Below are 19,328 nucleotides of genomic sequence, written 5' to 3' on the forward strand. Positions count from 1 at the left end.
TATTTAAAAAAATATTTATTTACTAAAACAACAAGTAACAATTGCTAGAATACAACCTAAAGGTCAATAAAAATTAATGTAATTTTTTAAATCCAGTTGCAGTTAAAAAATGAGAATTACGTTAAAATTAACATAATAATTAATCTTAATTATAAAACTTAAAATTATAATACATTACAATCAGAAAGTTTAAATACTAAATTAAACCTCTTTTTTTCTTGTAATCCTGTAAATTTAAGCTTCTTCTGGGTCCTATTACGTTACTTCCGGCAGCTCTTGGCATCACACTTACTGGAGTTGCTATAAATTTTAACAGTAAATTATTAATGGTTAAAAAGTTATTAGCGCAAAATAGACCGAAAAATAAAATTAAAACTCACTTGGCAGTGCAACATCCAGATCGATTTTAATGTCAAAATCGTGAGCTGAAAATAGATCGTCTTGAGTTATTTGAACGGGCGCTGTCGGCTCAGTGTTTTCGACTTTGTCTTTCGGTTTTTCCTCTTCCACTGGTATTTCTTCCGGCTCCGGTGCCTCTTCCTTTTCAGCTTTGAATGACATGCGAGGTTTTGTAGATCTTCTTGTAAATGGATCATCAGCCTAAGCAGAACAAGCAAATTAACTTCATATACTATTAAATAAAAAAAAAACTACCTTTTTTCCTTTGGATGCCTTAACTTCTTCTAAAATCGCTTTTTCGGCTTCTTCCACGTTTCTTTTGCGATTCCTGTCATTTATGTATGAAATGCTGGAAATTGTAGAAGTTCTAAGTTTGTCTAGTTCCGATGCACGCTCTTCTAGTTCCTGAATTTTTTTATTCAGACTCCTAGCAGCTTCGTCGTCGCCCCGCATTATGGCTGAATCCCGTTCTTTCATTAACTGCGTCTTTTTCATCGCATAATTGTAAGGCGTGGGTTTAAAACGTTCCTTTTCTCTTATCTTAAATTTCACAATGCATTACATATATTCATAAAAGCAGTTAGGTATCATTTCTTAACATACTTTCACAATAAAAATAAAAGTTAACTCTTTACTTACAATCTTTTCAATGTCCTGCTCATTGAATTCGTAATGGAGTGCTTCTTTAATGTCTGATTGTTTTTCTTTTACCCTTTCTAATGTTGGAATCGGTAAGTCCGCTACTCTGGTGGCGTCTAACCATTTCGTATACTCGTTATCGGAGAATTCTTGATTTGAAATGAATTCCAAACGAAAGACCCGTTCCTGTGTACCATGGCGTACTCTTAAACCCTGCATTAAGCACAACACCGTCTTTATTACTAACTTGTGTTACCTATGCCCCTTTAAAATCAGAATTATAATGAACAAAATGGAAAACAAAAACACAATGAAAACCAGTTTTGTTACAAATGTATTAGCATTACAAGAAAATGTTAAATACTTATGTAATATCAAAATTGTTTTCAATTAAATAAAGTACTTATTTGATAATGTACATAAATATGTAAAAATATTGACCGTAAAAAAAATTACTTCGAGTTATATTAATAAAAAAAAAAAGTATACCCTAAACAAGCTGTGAAAAAGTACTGATTGTATTTACGAAAAATAAAAATACTTGCCTTGTTTGTTCTTGTATTGCCCAATTGATACACTTTAGCAGTTTCGTACACTCCTGTGATTTCTGCCATTCTATAAACAGCCATTCCATTGTGTTGCCCAATGCCTATTTTAATGAAACATCCTCTGGCTATGCGATCAAAGAAGGGCAAATGAACGAACCGTTCTAATTTCTGCCTCGAAAGTCTAATTGTATTTAACTCTTCCCTACTAGGAACATATGCAGGTTTCTTTTCTTCTTCTTCTTGTTCGTTCTCGCTCGAACTTGAACTGGACGATGACCGAGATCTTGTCGAACTGGCAATTTCACGCTGTGGTTGGGGAGAAGTACGTCCACCTGAAGGGACCAAAAGAGAAGATAAAATAAAACAAAGTAATTAATCATAAAATGGCAACTATACCTTCACTTTCACTGTCGTCTGAATAAATATCTGATGCTTTAAGTTTAATGCTGTTTTTATTTGGAGAAAGAAGGGCAGCTTCCTCTTCTTCTTTCTTTTTCTGCTCTTCTCTACGTGCACTTTCCTGCTCTTCCCGTTTCTGCTTTCCTTCCCTTCTTGCTTTCAATTCAGCCATTGCATCGGCCCTTTTATCTTGTCTGCCTCTGTTCTCCTCAATGTTTTTCTTTCGTTCTTTGCTCCTTTCTTTATGATCTATGGATATAAATTGTGCACTAGATTGTTGAAAGTCATCTTGTACCTCGGGCGATTTTTTCGGTTTCTCTTTTTTTTCCTTTGGTGGCTTTTTATCTTTTGCTCTCTCCAATTTTCTTTGCTGTCGCAATTTCCTTTCAATTTCAAACCTAATACACACAAATTATCGTCTTAAAAATAAATAAAGTGAAATAGGAGTACTTTACAGTGTAAAAGCAATCTTCTTATTTAGGTACAATGGTACGATAATAATGATTATTGTTAATATTACGTACATTTACTCCGCAAATATATTATAGTCTTTCAATTATAATTAAATAAGAATGTTTAAATAATAAACATTTAAACAGAAAACTAACCTGACTACTTGATGGTTTAACACAATAAATTTTGACAATTTCTGTAAAGGTTTGCGAACCTTTTAAGTCTTAATAAACATAAAAAACTGGCTAATATTAATGCTTTTTGAAATTTACAACCTGTTTATAAACGGCTTAATAAAACATTAGCAAAACAAAATTCACAGCTTACTGTAGAATATTTTTTTTAATAGTGCCTAGCAATGGAAAATCATACTGACAATTACTAGGGCATTTTATATGATAAGTGTCAGTTAAGTCTGTTTTAATAAATATTTACCTAGTTTTCATAAGTTCTCTTTGCTCAATCCTTTTAAAAATTTCTGTTTCTCTCTCTTTTTCTGTAAGACTAGCTAATCGGGCTCTATCTTCTTCATCTCCCATAAGCTGATCATCATATCCATCATTAAACTCTTCTTCTGAACTACTACTGTCTGAAACCTCGCCTTCTTCTGGTTCCGAGTTATTTTCTTGTTCTTTGGGTTCTTCATGCGGAGAAATTGATGAGTCTCTTTTAGCACGTTTCTTTGCATTCTGTTTGTCAGTTTCTTCACCTGAGGAGTCTGAATCGTAGGCAGTACTGTCCTTAGACTTTTTTTTCTTATTCTTTTTTTTTGCTAAACTTAAAAATTCCTGCAACATTAAAAAAAGTATTTAGTAAAATCAAGTACAATTTTCAACCCAAATATGAGTATTACACAACTGTCAAACTTCACAGAAAAACTACATAATTTGGGCCAATTTTTTATTTTAACGCATTGAACTATTACAAAGAAACAAACGTTAAATGCAGTTTTAAATAAATAAAATTTTGGAAAATTGATTTTGAATTCCCGTTGCAATCTAACCTATAAAAGAAGAAAACCTCTACTTACCGAATCCAAATCACTATTTGAATCATTACTAGAGTCTGAGTCAATAAGGGCTGTTTTGCGTTTTGCCATTATCACTTTTTAATTACAAATTATAATTAATAACTACAATAAAATACGTTATTTACTGGAAGAAACTAATAACCACAAAAACAAAATGGTTGCAGGACTTTTTCTTCTATGATTCCCATTGATTCTTATAATCACAAGGGTTAATCTTCTCAACTAATAATAAATGGTAGTAGTGTTCAAATCATCTTATCGCAAAATAAGGCTTAATATGAAATAAAATTGTAAAACTATTTTTTATGTATCTTATATTCTTAATTTATTAGAGCGATAAAAGACAAAAAAACATTTATAACATATTTATTTTTAAAAATACCTACAGGCCATTAAGTAATAAATTTTTTTTTGATTAATTCAAAATACATTGGCAGTAAATAATTATAAATACTTAATAATAGTATTACTTATGTACAAAAATAACCGAATAAAAAGTACAGAATTTATCTTACAGTCTAGATTATCTAATTACAGTTGTTTGTAGAGAAATAGCAAAAATGGAATTTTAGTAATTTATTAAAATTAGTATAATTTAAATTTAACCAACCCTCATTCCAAGTTTCTTAAGAACGTTTAATCCCTGCTCTTTATATTCTTCTTTAGTAATCCAGAAATCCTCCCTGTCCTTGAGGACCTCCGCAATAACTGCTCCACCAACAAACACCATGTCTTTCCGACCTGGTGGGTCTTCTATTCTTATTTTAAATTTGCGAAATTTTTCGGTGTCATTTTTAAGTACTCTTTCTAAATATAATTGCCTAATTTCCCGTTCTAGCCTCGAGGGAAGTCCCGGGTACATTGTAGATCCACCAGATAATACTATATGCTTGTACAACTCAGACCTCATATCTATATCAGCAGCCTGATAAAATTAAAAAAAGAATTTTATAAAACGGACTAAACACTGTACAGCAAATGCTTTTAAATATAATAAAATCAAATCTGAATTATTTTTTATTAGACAGAATCTCAAAACAAATAGCTTTACCTGAATCGTATTGAATACTAATTCTGCTATACCCTGACCTTCCACATTTATCAAATGTGGTTGGAAGAGGGCCTCAGGTGCTTCAAATCTTTCACCACCCACTTTTATTACTCTACCATCTGGTAATGTATAAGGCTCTACCAGAACTGTAGTTTCTAATGCTAACTTTTGCTCAGCTTCAATATCATAGCCTATGTAACACAATTTTTCCTTTATCATTCTTACCTAAAAGAATCAAAAGAATGAAATACATTTTTTTAAATTACTAACTTTTTTTTATTACTAACAGTCTCAAAATCTGCCGAATGATTAAATGCATATCCTCTGAGGAGCAGCAATTTAATGAGGTATCGTGTAATATCGCGCCCTGCAATGTCTAACCTTCTTGTTAAATGAGGTAAAGCATATTCTTCGTACACAGGACAAATGTGAGTTACTCCATCCCCAGAATCAACTACCACCCCTGACAAAAGCCCCTGTAAGAATTACAAAAATAATTAGTAACTATTGGCATAAAACAAGAGAATTAAGAGTTAAAAAGTTATATATTAGTTGTACCTGGGCATATAACGTTAAAACAGCTTGAATTACAATATAAGTTTCAGCAAATCCATACTTCTCAAACATGACTTCTATCATTTTTTCTCTATTTTTTACAGGATTCATGGGTGGTTCTGTCAACAAAATCTAAAAACATTAATTATTTTAAACACATACTCCTATGCAACTATATACCTATACATTCATAATGTTTGCTTATGTCTTCCTACCTTAGTGTCTGGTGGGTTGATATTCATTTTCTTAGGTCCAAAGGTATAGTCCCACACATGACACATATCATCCCAATTCCTTACAATTCCATTTTCCATAGGATAATCTACTTCTAATAAAGAATGCAATGCCGATGCTTCATCTCCAACCATTAAATCCTAAAAAATTATTAGCACTACAATAACATTCGAACTAGAAATTTGATTGAAGCTATTTTCTCATCAAATTCAATATTATGTGTTCAAATAGAAACTATTTAGATGAGAAAATCGTAAGGAATACAGAAATTAGTCCATAACAAGCTTTAAAATGTAACTTAACTACAAACTGCAAATAAATACTATTTACTAATAAATTATTGATGCTTGTATGTACGTTTTCTAAATCTGACCTTATTAATAGCAACATCTAAATAGATATAGTTATTAAATAACTTTACTGTTTGTAATTACTTCTACTTACAGGGAGTGAACTTGCTACACCCTGAAGCATGTAATAAAATTGCATTACAAGTAAATTGAGGCTAATCATGACAACATAGCAGAAGACAGATGTTATTTTAAATTGGCCAATTCATGCATACAATACACAATACCAAAGTATGTAATGCTAGTTTATTTATATGTTTATGGTAGAGCTGGGCAGAGGTTGAGTGTGGGTAAACAAACTACCCTGCAAATAGTACTTTTGCAGGGTAGTTTATAATTCAGAGCATCAAGTTTTTTCAGTGTGCTTGATTTCTAAGTGTCTATGGATTTGAATCTATTTGCTTTAGAAGTAATTCGTAATTGGAAGTCCTAGGATTTTATAATGTATTTGGGGCTTTAAGGGGTAAAACACTTTAAGCAAAGACATCGGCTTAGAGCTTCAGGCTCTTTTGGTAAGGGGTTTGCCCAACTCTGGTTTATGGCAACCTATTGAAACTTTTAAGAATTAAAAGGTGCAAATATAATATTAAAAAATATGCCTGTTTTCAGTGAAGTCTAGAAATGTTTTGCATTCACATTCAGAAAAATAATTTAAAAAGAACAAGGATTAAAATGTTTCTACTTAATTGAACAGTGTACTATAAAATTTAGACAAAATTAAAATAACCAAATCTCAAATATATTCTTCAGTTTTAAAGGTAATTATTAAAAGTGTTAATGATTAGGAAAAGCCAAGCATCAAAACTAACACTAAAAACATTCCTTACAAAGCAGCACTTACGTCAATGTGTATTCCCTAAAACATTAACATATCTTNAATAATATATAGCTAGAATATACATTTAAAAAATTGGGTTTTTTGCCTATTGTATCAAAATATTTAAACAAAGAAAAGTTCTTCAGTGAAAATGTACATGTACTTATCACATACATATACAATATATGTTCTTATTCATGCCCTTGCAAGGTTGGTTTAAATGTTTTGAATTGAAAGCCCCCATAATAAAAAATAATTTACCTTAATTTCGATATCACCAATTTTATTAACAGCTCTAATAATGGGTCTTCCAACCATCGAAGGAATAACAAATGCTGGAAAATTACTGCCGGCATATCCACATTTAACAAACTAAAATTTATATTGCCGTTACTATTATTTCAAATTATAATATTAAATACATACTCCAGTACCGTTATCGCACACTATTACTTTTCTACCTTTACTATCCATCGTAATTGTTAAATATTTTAAAACAACATTTAGATATTTACCACACCTACAAAGAATAATTCAACAAATAAATCATCTAGAACCATAGATAAGTATGGATCATATCTAGAATATCGTATATTATATATACATGTACATAGATAACTGACAATTTGAATTGTCTTAGAAAACAATACCCAATAGTACCATGAAAATAATTTTCTATTTTATAAAAAAGTATAAAATAATATTAGGTAAACGACGAAATAAGAATCAATTTATATTTTTCCTACAATGAATGAAAGGCGCGGTCCTTCTGCGTATGCGACACAACATACGGATATTATTATTTTTAGCAGCTCTTTGTGCTTCTTATCTGTGAATTGTGTTAGCTTTTGCACATGCACGTGTTTTGGTATGAATATTAAAAAGGTTATATTTGTGTAAAGTATTAAAAAGTGTTATTCTCCCTGTTTACTTAAAAAATGGGTAAGTGTTTGATAGTGTACAATTGCATTGAATGTAAATTTAATATTTAAAGTAATATAATAAATATAAATCAGGAATTTTAATTTGTGATATCTTATTTCCATAAATATTATGTTAAAATTATTTTACCAGTATCTTTTTTACTAAGTAGTTCGTATTTAAATATAGTAAATTTGCAATTATCTTTAAAATAACTCATCAAACCAAAATAAGGTTAGTTTATTTAGGTTAATGAATATTTAAAAATGCATTTTAATTTTTAATGTTTTTTTACAAGGATTTTCACCAAGGGGTGGCGGTGGTGGTCGTGGCCGTGGTGGCGGAGGTGGTAGAGGTGGTTTCAGAGGTCGCGGCGGTGGAGGTGGAGGTGGTGGTTTTAAAAGTGGCAGGGGCGGCGGTGGAAGAGGGAGAGGAGGAGGAGGTGGAAGAGGACGAGGGGGAAGACCTAGTGGAGGAGGATTTAAGGGCGGAAAAACGGTTATTATTGAACCACATAGGCATGAAGGTGTCTTTATTGCCAGGGGCAAAGAAGATGCATTAGTCACATTGAATTTAGTGCCTGGAAGTGATGTATATGGAGAAAAAAGGATATCTGTTGAGGTAAAATTAAAAGAAATTGTACAAAAACAAAAAATAGATTATTCATTTATTATTGGTTATAGAATGATGGAAATAAAATAGAATACAGAGTATGGAATCCATTTAGAAGTAAATTAGCTGCTGCTATATTAGGAGGCATTGATCAGATTCACATGGCTCCTGGAAGCAAGGTTTTGTATTTGGGTGCGGCATCGGGCACAACAGTTTCTCATGTATCAGACATTGTGGGACCAGAAGGGTTGGTGTATGCTGTTGAATTTTCTCATCGTTCGGGAAGAGACTTAATAAATGTTGCTAAAAAACGAACAAATATAATTCCAATAATTGAAGATGCCAGACATCCACACAAATATAGGATGCTTGTTGGTATGGTTGACACAATATTTGCGGATGTTGCACAACCAGATCAGGCCAGGATAGTTTCCCTGAATGCTCAATATTTTTTGAAAAATGGCGGACATTTTGTTATATCTATTAAAGCGTCGTGTATCGATTCTACTGCCCAACCTGAAGCAGTGTTTGCATCAGAAGTTAAAAAATTACAAGCTGATAAACTTAAACCGCAGGAACAGATCACATTAGAGCCTTATGAAAGAGACCACGCTGTTGTAGTTGGCGTTTATAGACCGCCACCAAAGTCACAGGGCCAGAAATGATAAGTTTTTTTTTTTATAGTTTTTAAGCTGAAAGTTCAAAACGCTTGAAGTTTTATGTATGAGATAATGTCAACATTATTTTACCTCATTTTTTTGTAAAACAAGTTATCAAAAATATATTTGTATGAATTGAGACTCCCAATTTTTTAAATAATAATATATTTTCTGATAATTTTGTAATACGTTCAAAAGACTTCCTCTTAAAATAAATGTAACTGTGTGCCCGATTTTTTTCTCAAATAAAGCAATATACATATTTTGATAAAAATCTTCAATTAATACTAGCATACGATTAGATATATAATATTTACTTTATGCGACATAAATAATAAATATCAATTTTGCAGCAGTCAGGAGTTTTAAGAAAATGTCCAGAATACTTCGCATGTATTAAAAGTACAAAAATAAAACAGCAAGTATGTATTAAAAATTTGGTTTATTTACGATTGAACTACGGACAGTTGTAAAATATAATTAAATACGTCTCACAGGAAAAATAGAAAAGAAAAACAAAAATTAAAATAATCTTGGTACTAACTGCTAAACACGATAAATTATTTTCTTTTAATTGGAACTTCTTATTTTACAATAATATCACTATATTACAAATTAAATTTAGACAATAATATATAGCTATATATTAAAGTAACACATCTATTTTTACTAAATAATCAATTGATGTTAACTTATAAACTATAACTATAATAGATATTAGAAAATTAAAGTTGAATAATCAACTAAATGACACGATGTTAGTGGTATTAATTTCTCAAAATAAAGATTTTTTAGATCGTACTTTCACGAAACAACTGGAACTTTTACTTTTGTAAGATCTTATTTTTTTATATTAGTATAAGTATAGACGTAACTTTAGGTGTTGTTTAAAAAAATAATTCTCATGTAAATACCTACGCAAAATTACCACTATTTCAAAAATTAATAATAAATTGAAAGTGCATTTTCATCAGACCAAAATAATATATTTCAAATAGTAAATAAAAGTTTAGACTTTCCGTTAATCGTTATACAAGTCAGTTATGAACTTTCACGTCACGTAAATGCAAATACTGAAGGAGTAAAATAAGCCGTGGATTGTTTATCAAAGAACAAATTTGTGTTTTAATTGAACTTCTTTTTCGAAAAAGGCACCTTATAAAATTGAAAAATGCAGAAGTGGCCAAAAATTCTTCGACAAACAACCGCTTACATAAATGTTCTGAAATAATATTTTTAATCTTCTGTAAATTGTAAGAAAAAATAATGATGGAATTTGAGCTAAAGCATCCATTTTATAGCAAATAGTGGACATTGTAATGAGATTAAAAAAAAAACGTTTGTACATATACTTGTGTAACATTATAATTGCTACGTCTACGTTATATTAGATAATGTGTTTCTGTTCGTTTAATGTACATAAACTAATAAATCTTTTTCCATCACAATGACGCGATAAGGGATATAATAGTAATTATTATTATATAAAAAAAAAGAATTATCATTTATAATACAAGAAAGCCGTCTCATCTTCACTACTGCCCAATGAAATTGTTCTTGATTGTGGAAACTTTACATAACAAGGTACGAGAGTGTCATTGTTATTTTTTCGCGAATTTACCGCTATTATACTATTTTCTGTTGTACTTTCCGCCTCCTTGGGACCATGAATTACTCTGGTATTGACCATAATTGTCACCATATCCTGACGCCGGATACTGGGACGAACTCTGCTATATAATAAGACAATTATAGGAAGTGTTTGTTTTATAATATAACTTAAATTTTGTTTTGCAACTGTTCTATCAAATTCGTTCCACTTAATTTTAAATATTACCTGCGAGCTCCATCCTTGATCATACCCTCCTGGGCGATAGTAGTCCCAGTTGGAATAGTTACTGTAACCTTGTCCGTAGTCTTGACCATAACTTCCCTGACTCCCATAACTGCCGCTCTTCCATTGGCCTTGTCCGCTCCAATTGGAACTTCCACTCCAACCCTGGTTGCTTGAATTATTCCAGTTACTACCTTGTCCTTGCCCTTGCCAACTGCCTCCTCCTCCACTTCCTTGCCAAGACCCTCCACCAGAACTACTTCTTTGATTACGATTGTAATTAGTGCTTCTGTTATCCCTGGGTCCTCTATTTTGTTGACGCCCTAAAAGATAAAAAGAAAACAATAATTACATACTTATCGCAATTACTTAATAAGCTTTCTATTTACCCCAGTCTCTTACTGCTGGTCCGCGATTTCTTACATCTTGGTTCCAACTACCACTGGGTGGTCTTCTATTATTCCAACTTCCTCTGTTGTAGTTGTGATGTCTGTTGTAACCACCTTGGAAACCTGCAATAATAAAAAAAACCGAAATAAAAAGGTTCATAAATAAACCAACTAAAACGGTATCTTACGTCTAGAGGAATTGTGATCCCACTTGTTAAGAGGATATCTGTTATCCTTTCTGTCGGGAAATGGCTTGAAACCTGCATCTTTACCTTGTTTATTGTACTTTTGAACCATGGCACGAGCTTCTTCTTCCTTTAGCTCAGCGTATTTGACCTCGTTCAACCAGTCGCAGTTTCTCGGTAAACCCATCATGGCTAAAAAATTTTTGTTTTCAATCGAACAACTAATCGTAAGTATAAATACGTTTAAAGTAACAGACTCGCATTTTCAGTTGTAATTGTCTTTATAATAATATTGAAATTTTACTTGTAGCATTAAAATTCATATAAAAAATTTAAGTTTAAAATAATTGCAAAATCGAGTCCGTTACCTGCAACGATTTATGATCACTAAAATAAACCTAAAATAAAAAAGAAGATAAAAATATCAGTACAATATTTAAATTAAAAGTAAAAATTTAGAACCCTTCAGTAACATAAATTGCCTTGGATGTCTTGAAGATCATCACTTAGATCAATTTATCTTACTACAAGTGATGAACTGATAATAAAAATATTGTATAATTAAAAGTAAGTTACAACGCTGCGACGTCAAAACTAAAATGAAAAATAATTAATTGATAAGACAGAGAGATTTAGCAATGAGTGTACATAAAACATTGTATGTAGTATTTGTATACCTTTCATTTCTAAAACGGCTAGTTCGGGTAGGTCTTTACCACCTTGCGCTTCTTGCTGGGCTTCCCTTTTCGCCTGCTCTTCGTCGGTGACAACTACAATAACAGCTCGCCTCTTGAAACCCTCAAATAGTCGCATTTTGTCTCGTTGGGCAGATGGCAGTATATTCGTCTACATAACGCTCAATATTATAGTTTTATCGTTATCGGTAACCAACATTTGCAAACATTTAAAATATCACAACTAGCAGCATATTTTTTTTATAAAATACGCTTCCCTTCTATGTACCTACTTTAATATTATAAATTAATCAACCTCCGAATCTTTAATGTAATGCAGATGCTGTTGTAATGAAAACGATTTAATTTTACAGTTATTTCTTGTTCACAAACACGGTGTTCCAAGAATGTTATCATATAAAAAGTATAAGTTCTGGTGAAATTTTCAGATTCGGTACATACAATAACAAAAAATTCTGTGCTATTTACTTATTATGCAAAATTTTGAAAAGGAGCACAGCACTCATAATTATTTACAAATGTTTTAAATTTTTAAAATAACAATATATTGAACACTTAACTATTATTTATATTTGGATTCGGATTATTTACATTAATTATTCAATGGTAAAAATTATGTAGGTGTTATTAGAAAAGACAAAATCTACTTTTACGATGCCTACAATAATATGTTGATTTCCTTCCAATGCTTTTCCAAAATTCAGAACTCGAGATGTTATATTCTCACATTCGTGAGATACGCCTTCAATGATTACAACATTTAATATTATACATATATAATAATAATTAATTACCTACTGCGTAGTTGTGAGATTTTAACTGCCACACCTTAATAGCAGGAGCAGTGTATGCAAAATCGATTTTAATTTTCGCAATAAGCTACAAACAATTCATTCGGTTCAATTAATCATTCGATCTCGTTTTGCTTCTGCAAATCACTTACAAAATACTAATAGACTAGATGCGCCACTTTATAACGAATGGCGGATGTACAAACAATTGTAAATAGATTAGTAAATTCCACATTGGCACAATAACATAACACCACATTTCAGTACAATAATTTTTCACATTAACAAAATAAAAATTAAGAGTTGTTCCTCTCCATATGTACTTACACATCTGAGGTCTACGCATATTACACATTTTGTCAATTGTTCTTTATGTAACAATTAACTTATAATAGAGTTTTCAAAAGTGAGCTCACTCACTTTTTACAGTCCTTTGATCATTATCATCATCGTACTCACTTCCACAAAAATATTACATTTAACAGTGCCTTGCTTGTAGGAGTACAAGCTTACAACGAATCTATAATATGTTCCCAGTCTTTCTCTTTTTACAATCTACATTACATTCAACCTGTTAGTTCCAATTATAAATAAGGAGTTTGTATGAATATTAACATTTTCAGGGTTTAAAATTTTTTTTTGGCCCAACTAGGGAGTAAAATCAATTCAAGCGTGGCAAGATGGAACAACACTTCAATTAACCAGTCTCGTAAATGGTCGCCTCCTTCTGAAGACAGCATTCTCTTCTCTCCGCTTATATTGTTGTTTCCTTTATTACACATGTATTCATCCCTTCATTTGTGAATATCGGAGTTAATTTTAAAACAAGATCGTCATTTTGAATAAAGCGCAGCTATTGTTTCGTTTTTGCCAGGCGTCTCGTAACGGCTAATTATATTACTTTTTATTTTTAATTGTGTATCACTCTCTAATAATATTTATTCAATATGAATAAAACCATTTGGATTACTTTCAATGTACACTTTACTTTTCATAATATAAAAAACTAGTAACCCTTTGTTAACTACCTATTTTTGCAAAATTGTTAAAAAGCTATAACAATGATACACGAAATTAAATTCTTCTTTTAGTACTTTAACGCTGTAACAGCTGCTCCATGAAGACAAGCATGTAATTAATGTTACCGCTAAAGGATATTTCTCAACTTACTACTACTACAATCACCAAGAGACTTTAAGAGTAAGAACTGACCTTTTCATTTTCTTTTAATGGATTTTAAGCATCACGTTTTGCCAAACAGTGCATATCTATTTAAAGTTGTTTCTGCCAAACCACAATTGCTGTACTTATTTTAAAAATGCTAAAAATTCCCTTTATCGAATCATTTTATAGTATCTGCACCATATATATGCATACTTTCTTTTAAAACTGCATGAAAACGAGTTTCCGCAAGATGGAACCTTGTTAAGTCGAATTATTGACCTAAAAACCCTATCTTGTGATGTATTTACATAAGTATCTACATCTACATTAAAAAAAACCTAATGTTACGTAATTAAAGGAAAAATAACAATTTGCATATGAAGCCGCTATGAATTGTTGGTTTAATGACGTTTGAAACCTAAGCATCTTTATAGACAATACTTAATATTCAAATTTTTAACTGAACTTATGAAACTCGCTATAATACCCCTACCAGTCGATTTATGCGACACGTACTGAGAAGTAAATTCAATATTCATACAAACTCGAGAATTAAATAAATTGTTCATTTACCTCTTACACGGCGGATAAACTCTTTGTGCCTCAATGCCAATTTATAATTAAGTACTTACCAAATTAGTTTTTTAAAGATGTCATTGTTTTAACAAAACTTTATAAATACGTACTTACTTTAGTCGTTATTTCTGCAGAAATTCTGGTGTCGGTACCCTTATTACTAATCGCAAAAATAACTAGGACACACTTTTCTTGATTACGAGATAGAAATATGTTAATGATTAGGTACCATATCTTGTAAAGTAATTTTTAAAATTAATCGAGCTCACATACTAACAACTATTTCCGTGTTTGATAAACCAAATCTCCCTTTATCATATATTGTTGAAGTTTAACTCTTTATGCCCTTTCTTCATTAAAAAGCTCGGAATTTTACGTTCATTAAAAAAAGTATCAGTAAAAATGTACAAATTGACGTGTCTCCTAGTTAATTTTGCTATTAAATTAATGTTCAATTGCACCTCTTGCATTCGATATTATAAACAGTCCCGAATTTCTGTCATAGTTTGAAATTTTGCAGCTGACACTCACCTGGTCTAGAATGTAGTTGCGTCTTCTCACGCTGGCGGCTTTCACAAGGGTGTTCACGCATCTATTTATTTTATCCATAACCGTATTCCACCTCCCTTGATATCGATTTTTCAACGGTTTTCCGTTTATCTGAATATGTAAAACATTAATATTGACTTTGTAAAAAAGAAACTAATCGAGTTAATCGATCTTTTACAAAACTTACTGTCATACGTTCCAACAAGTGTGAATTCCCAATCAAAGTGTACTTTTTATCGGCATTGTCAGAAATCCATTGCTTGGCCCAGTAAGTTTTGCCAGACGCTGGCAGTCCACACATCATAACTACCTTTAACACATTAGATCAGATTAATATTAATGAATTAATTAATTAATCGCAAAAGTAATAACATACTTCACACTCTTCTCTTTTTTCCGGCCTAACAGGTCCAGATACTTTGTCTTCGACTTCGTGAATAAATTTGTAATCTTCTAACTCGCTAGGATTGGGATACCATGGTTCTTCATTTGTACCAAGGTTGATTTCGAATGTATAATTTTTAGATAAAACGTGAGGGAAAAGAGCAAAATTTTCTTCAGGAAGTTCAGATCTGGATATCGTTTCCGTCGTAGGTTGTAATTGGCCATTTACGGTGAAAGAAAATGTGACAGATTCAGTAGTAATATCCTAAAAAACGGTCAATATTTTAAGTTTTAATAGAAAATAGAATACTGCAATTTTCGTTGTATGTATTCATTTTGAAGCATCCCAACTTAATACAGTTGCACTATTAAAAAAAAAAGTGTGTTTACTTTATGTATACGCGTTAGAATTGAACTTCTATTTATACATTTACTCAACATACTGTCTGAATTTTTGTTAGCTGTGCGTGCGCAACTTCTGTTACATGCCGATTCGCTCTCAACGCACCAAAAGAAGTATAAACATATATAAAAACATAACATTTTACTTACAATGTATGCCCCAATAACATCACCGACAGCTGCCTGAGTCCCAAAATCTGTAAATTTTCCACCAACGACAAATTTTCCCGACGATTCGTAGGCAAAAGAATTTTTATTTTCCCCAAGTTGTAGGCCAGTGTCTGCCACAGACCAACCAACCCTAATCAAATGTGTGACAAGAGGTTCGATAACTTCATCTTCCTCTTTATCTTCTGCCTTTTCTTTCTGCTTTACATCTTTATTTTGTTCCTCTTTATCTTCTGCCTTTTCTTTCTGCTTTACATCTTTATTTTCTTCCTCTTTGTCTTCTGCCTTTTCTTTCTGCTTTACATCTTTATTTTCTTCCTCTTTGTCTTCTGCCTTTCCTTTCTGCTTTACATCTTTATTTTCTTCCTCTTTATCTTCTGCCTTTTGTTTCTGCTCAACGTGTTTATTTTCTTCTTGCTTGTTGTCTGTTTCATCGGGTTTTTCTTCGTCAACTTCCATTTTCTTTTCTTCCGCAGGTTCTTGATTCCCGTTTTTCACTTCATTTTTTTCATCGCTTGATTCTTTCTTGGTGTCCTCTCCTTTTTTGCTTTCGCCTTTTCTATGGTCATCTTTTCTGCTAGAACTTTTATGGGATCTCTTTTTAAGTTCCCTTTTTGTCAATGGTTTTATTATTTCTTCCCACTTTAAACTTTCTGTAATTTTTACTTCATAACGGGCCTTCATAAAAACAAAAAATTGAAAATTAAGTTATTTAAAAAAAATAGTATAACGAATAATTTCATTTAAAAATTGTTCAAATAATATAACATTTTTTTCAGCAATTATCTCTTTTTAATTTAATTTTAATCAAATACATATTCGAAATAATCGGAAACTTTATTTCGTTTCCCAAAAAATAAATCATTTATTAGAACTATGTAAATTCGTCAGGAATAATAAAATCAATAATTTATATGATAGGCATTTAACAACTACGGTAAATATCAATTTAAACCGTAAACAGCTTGAGGTAGATAATGATAAACAACAATTATTTTCAAAATAAAGATAACCCCTGATACAGAAGATAAGATTTAAAAATAGCATGTATTTTTGCTTATTAAAATTAAAATAAATATTTTCCGAGGTAAGGATATTTTTTAATAGCCCCCTCAAGTTTTGTCAGCACCTTGTATAAACAGCAAGATTTTTAAAAATTTATGAGAAATTTTTATTACACATTAAAATAAATTGTTTCATGAAAAATTTCATTTATAGCAAAGTTATTTACTTTTTTCAGCGTTCTTATATGCATTTACTTAAAAAAAAAAACTACTCTTGCATAAGCCCCAAAACCAAAAATTTCTAATCAACGCTACTAAATTTCTACGATAATATGATGTGTTGCGTTTGTTAAATTAAGAGAATGATAATGATACAAAAAAATCAACTGCAGAAACTGGAATGAATAGCTACCTTTCCGGAGCTGATACCGTGAGTCGTTCTAGCTCCCGCCCACGCATATCCGAATGCACCTTCGTGATAAGGTTTGGCTGATAAAAACGATTGCTTATCAATGTTGAGATGAAGATCGCAATCATCTGAAAACATTAATAACACTCAGTATCGATATTTCTCGGAATCTTTTCATTTTTTCAACAAATAAAAAATACATTTAATCAAATTATAACATTTAGAAAGAGCAGTTCAATAACAGTCTACGTCATAGGATTGGGGCGGAAAGTAATTCTTTTTTCGTTTATTTCCGGTTTCTATACAAAATAATTGAAGGAGTCGTCGGTCAGGTTAGAAAAATAAAAGAAAAACAAACAAAACGTCACTAAAATAATGATTTATTGAACAACTCTATACAATTCTAACAACACGAAAAATAAACTTTCTACTTACACCAGCTAAGTTGCACTTTATCGTTATCTATCTGGGGCTCGTCTTCCTTCACGGGAGACCGAGTCCGTTTGGGGGGTGCATTACCAGGTGATGGGCTTCTAGCTCTTTTTTCTCCTCTTGGCTCCTTTTCCTTTTCTGATTCCCTTGTCTTTGTTGTTTCCGGTTCTTTTGATTCTTCTACAGCATCCTGCAAAAAAGAAGTACCAAATAATAAATAACTGCAGACCACAAAACTGTCTAAAAGAATGTGATAGTAAAAGATATTTATCTTGTTCAGTCATAACTGTAGGTAATGGCATGTAACTTCTTTGAAAAATTAGGAATGTGAATTGTAATTAACTTTAGACTAAATTGTTTATTCAAAAGCAATTTTATATAGTCTTAAATATAATAACAAATTAGAATCTTTTAATTGAATATATTACAATTTCAAATTAACATTTCTTAGCTGTTTTTATTAATTTAGAATGTATTTTATTTAAGAAATTATTCATGCAATAATCATATTTAAAAATTCACCAACAAATATTATCAGTTAATGTAAGTATAAATTGAATTCAGCAATTCTCCATAATAATGCATTTACAAATACATATACAAAAATGACAAATATATTTCAAAATGATTTGCAATAAATTTTGATTACTTACTTTGGATACTTCAACATCGGCAGAACTTTCACCATTTTCTGTAAGTTGTTTCTGATTCTTTTCTTCTTCTTTATTAGATTTGGATATTTCAGGTTCTTCTACTTTTGATTCTGCCTCTTCCTAAATAGTTATGAAACACAAAAAAAGTAAAAAAAAAACATGATCTACTTTTCATAATAAATTAAAGCAGAAAATAACTTGAAAAACAATCGCTATTGGAATAAAACATTATCTAATGATATCCTCAACTACAATTTTGATTGGTCATTAGTGCATTTTAAAGTAAGTATAATTTTGTTCAATTTGCAGACAACAACTGCTGTAGGTAATTTATCTTCTGCTTTTTATAAGGTATTTATGTAATATGAACAAAATAATAATGTACTTACCCTCATTTCAACATCCTCAGGTATAGAGAGTTCTTCTTCTTCTTCTTCTTTTTTTGCTGGTTCATCATTTTGGGAATTATCAGCTTCAGGTATGCTTTCCTGAGAAGTATTAAGCTCTTCAGTTGATGTGTCTATTATTGAAGTATCTGGGATTTCTAAAATAATTAAGAGAAATGTTTTAGTTAAAGCGGCTAAAACGCATTTAAGGTTATGCAGCACGATATATACAATTTAAAAACACAACATAAACATCACTTTTAAGCCTTGTACAAATACAGAGAATTATTAATTTCAACTTGTATAGAACATGCTGTGGACATTAACATTCGATTATAAAGTACTTAAAGCAAAACGACGGAATCGTTTAAAAATATCTATGATTAACTTATGTACCTTGTTGTAATTCCTTCTCCAAGGCATCTTTCAAACGCTTCACTAAAACCGCCTTATTTCCTTTCGTATCTAAACCTCGAGCGGTTAGTTCAGAACGAAGCTCCACTACTTTTAGTTTTGCTGGATCTATTGTTGAACTCATTTTCAAGCAATTTATATTTGTTGTCAGATAAGTAAAATATACCTACATAAGGTAAACCGTCACACGAAAATGCACGCGCAAATTGTACAAATGGCGACCATT

The 19,328-nt window shown here is 31.1% G+C and overlaps 4 protein-coding genes across 6 annotated transcripts; 1 reads left to right on the plus strand and 3 right to left on the minus strand.

Moving 5' to 3' along the window:
* Nucleotides 1-148: 148 nt before the first annotated feature.
* Nucleotides 149-3,633, minus strand: LOC108744612 (RNA polymerase-associated protein Rtf1). Its single transcript, XM_018480475.2, has 8 exons — nucleotides 3,469-3,633; nucleotides 2,874-3,226; nucleotides 1,983-2,383; nucleotides 1,584-1,918; nucleotides 1,039-1,251; nucleotides 655-939; nucleotides 381-600; nucleotides 149-300 (listed from the first exon to the last, which is right to left on the minus strand). The coding sequence occupies exons 1-8, from the start codon at nucleotides 3,535-3,537 to the stop codon at nucleotides 197-199; spliced, it is 1,980 nt and encodes a 659-aa protein (XP_018335977.2). The 5' UTR covers nucleotides 3,538-3,633; the 3' UTR covers nucleotides 149-196.
* Nucleotides 3,634-3,859: 226 nt separating this feature from the next.
* On the minus strand, nucleotides 3,860-7,034 carry LOC108744708 (actin-related protein 2). 2 transcript variants are annotated; one of them, XM_025974722.1, is made up of 8 exons: nucleotides 6,902-7,034; nucleotides 6,737-6,847; nucleotides 6,500-6,514; nucleotides 5,290-5,448; nucleotides 5,078-5,206; nucleotides 4,807-4,995; nucleotides 4,520-4,744; nucleotides 3,860-4,393 (listed from the first exon to the last, which is right to left on the minus strand). In XM_025974722.1, the coding sequence occupies exons 1-8, from the start codon at nucleotides 6,947-6,949 to the stop codon at nucleotides 4,070-4,072; spliced, it is 1,200 nt and encodes a 399-aa protein (XP_025830507.1). In that variant the 5' UTR covers nucleotides 6,950-7,034; the 3' UTR covers nucleotides 3,860-4,069. The 2 variants fall into 2 exon arrangements, with proteins under 2 accessions (XP_025830507.1, XP_018336114.1); XM_018480612.2 differs by lacking the exon at nucleotides 6,500-6,514 and having other exon boundaries at nucleotides 4,070-4,393; nucleotides 6,902-7,033.
* Nucleotides 7,035-7,280: 246 nt separating this feature from the next.
* Nucleotides 7,281-8,808, plus strand: LOC108744709 (rRNA 2'-O-methyltransferase fibrillarin). Its single transcript, XM_018480613.2, has 3 exons — nucleotides 7,281-7,417; nucleotides 7,695-8,017; nucleotides 8,080-8,808. The coding sequence occupies exons 1-3, from the start codon at nucleotides 7,414-7,416 to the stop codon at nucleotides 8,671-8,673; spliced, it is 921 nt and encodes a 306-aa protein (XP_018336115.1). The 5' UTR covers nucleotides 7,281-7,413; the 3' UTR covers nucleotides 8,674-8,808.
* A 284-nt stretch (nucleotides 8,809-9,092) lies between these two features.
* LOC108744613 (heterogeneous nuclear ribonucleoprotein U-like protein 2) lies at nucleotides 9,093-19,327 on the minus strand. Of its 2 annotated transcripts, none has more exons than XM_025974720.1 (14): nucleotides 19,085-19,327; nucleotides 18,692-18,846; nucleotides 18,303-18,422; nucleotides 17,653-17,839; nucleotides 17,221-17,345; nucleotides 15,787-16,482; nucleotides 15,227-15,499; nucleotides 15,038-15,160; nucleotides 14,833-14,961; nucleotides 11,753-11,921; nucleotides 11,079-11,267; nucleotides 10,891-11,013; nucleotides 10,505-10,824; nucleotides 9,093-10,397 (listed from the first exon to the last, which is right to left on the minus strand). In XM_025974720.1, the coding sequence occupies exons 1-14, from the start codon at nucleotides 19,224-19,226 to the stop codon at nucleotides 10,299-10,301; spliced, it is 2,850 nt and encodes a 949-aa protein (XP_025830505.1). In that variant the 5' UTR covers nucleotides 19,227-19,327; the 3' UTR covers nucleotides 9,093-10,298. The 2 variants fall into 2 exon arrangements, with proteins under 2 accessions (XP_025830505.1, XP_025830504.1); XM_025974719.1 differs by having other exon boundaries at nucleotides 9,093-10,400.
* Between the last annotated feature and the right edge of the window lies 1 nt (nucleotide 19,328).

This window comes from Agrilus planipennis, unplaced genomic scaffold, assembly GCF_000699045.2.
Source record: "Agrilus planipennis isolate EAB-ADULT unplaced genomic scaffold, Apla_2.0 scaffold16, whole genome shotgun sequence".
NCBI lineage: Eukaryota > Metazoa > Arthropoda > Insecta > Coleoptera > Buprestidae > Agrilus > Agrilus planipennis.

Excerpts from the sequence above, each read along its gene's own strand:
- LOC108744612 (XM_018480475.2), bottom strand. The coding sequence starts at position 3,537 with ATGGCAAAACGCAAAACAGCCCTTATTGACTCAGACTCTAGTAATGAT. Across the intron at positions 3,227-3,468 it reads CAAATAGTGATTTGGATTCG|GAATTTTTAAGTTTAGCAAA; the intron begins GTAAGTAGAGGT and ends TTAATGTTGCAG. Across the intron at positions 2,384-2,873 it reads AGAGAACTTATGAAAACTAG|GTTTGAAATTGAAAGGAAAT; the intron begins GTAAATATTTAT and ends TGTGTGTATTAG.
- LOC108744708 (XM_025974722.1), bottom strand. The coding sequence starts at position 6,949 with ATGGATAGTAAAGGTAGAAAAGTAATAGTGTGCGATAACGGTACTGGA. Across the intron at positions 4,996-5,077 it reads TTTTAACGTTATATGCCCAG|GGGCTTTTGTCAGGGGTGGT; the intron begins GTACAACTAATA and ends TAATTCTTACAG. Across the intron at positions 4,745-4,806 it reads ATTCGGCAGATTTTGAGACT|GTAAGAATGATAAAGGAAAA; the intron begins GTTAGTAATAAA and ends TGATTCTTTTAG.
- LOC108744709 (XM_018480613.2), top strand. Across the intron at positions 8,018-8,079 it reads AAAAAAGGATATCTGTTGAG|AATGATGGAAATAAAATAGA; the intron begins GTAAAATTAAAA and ends TATTGGTTATAG.
- LOC108744613 (XM_025974719.1), bottom strand. The coding sequence starts at position 19,226 with ATGAGTTCAACAATAGATCCAGCAAAACTAAAAGTAGTGGAGCTTCGT. Across the intron at positions 14,962-15,037 it reads ACTTGTTGGAACGTATGACA|ATAAACGGAAAACCGTTGAA; the intron begins GTAAGTTTTGTA and ends TTACATATTCAG. Across the intron at positions 10,825-10,890 it reads ACCAGCAGTAAGAGACTGGG|GGCGTCAACAAAATAGAGGA; the intron begins GTAAATAGAAAG and ends TTTATCTTTTAG.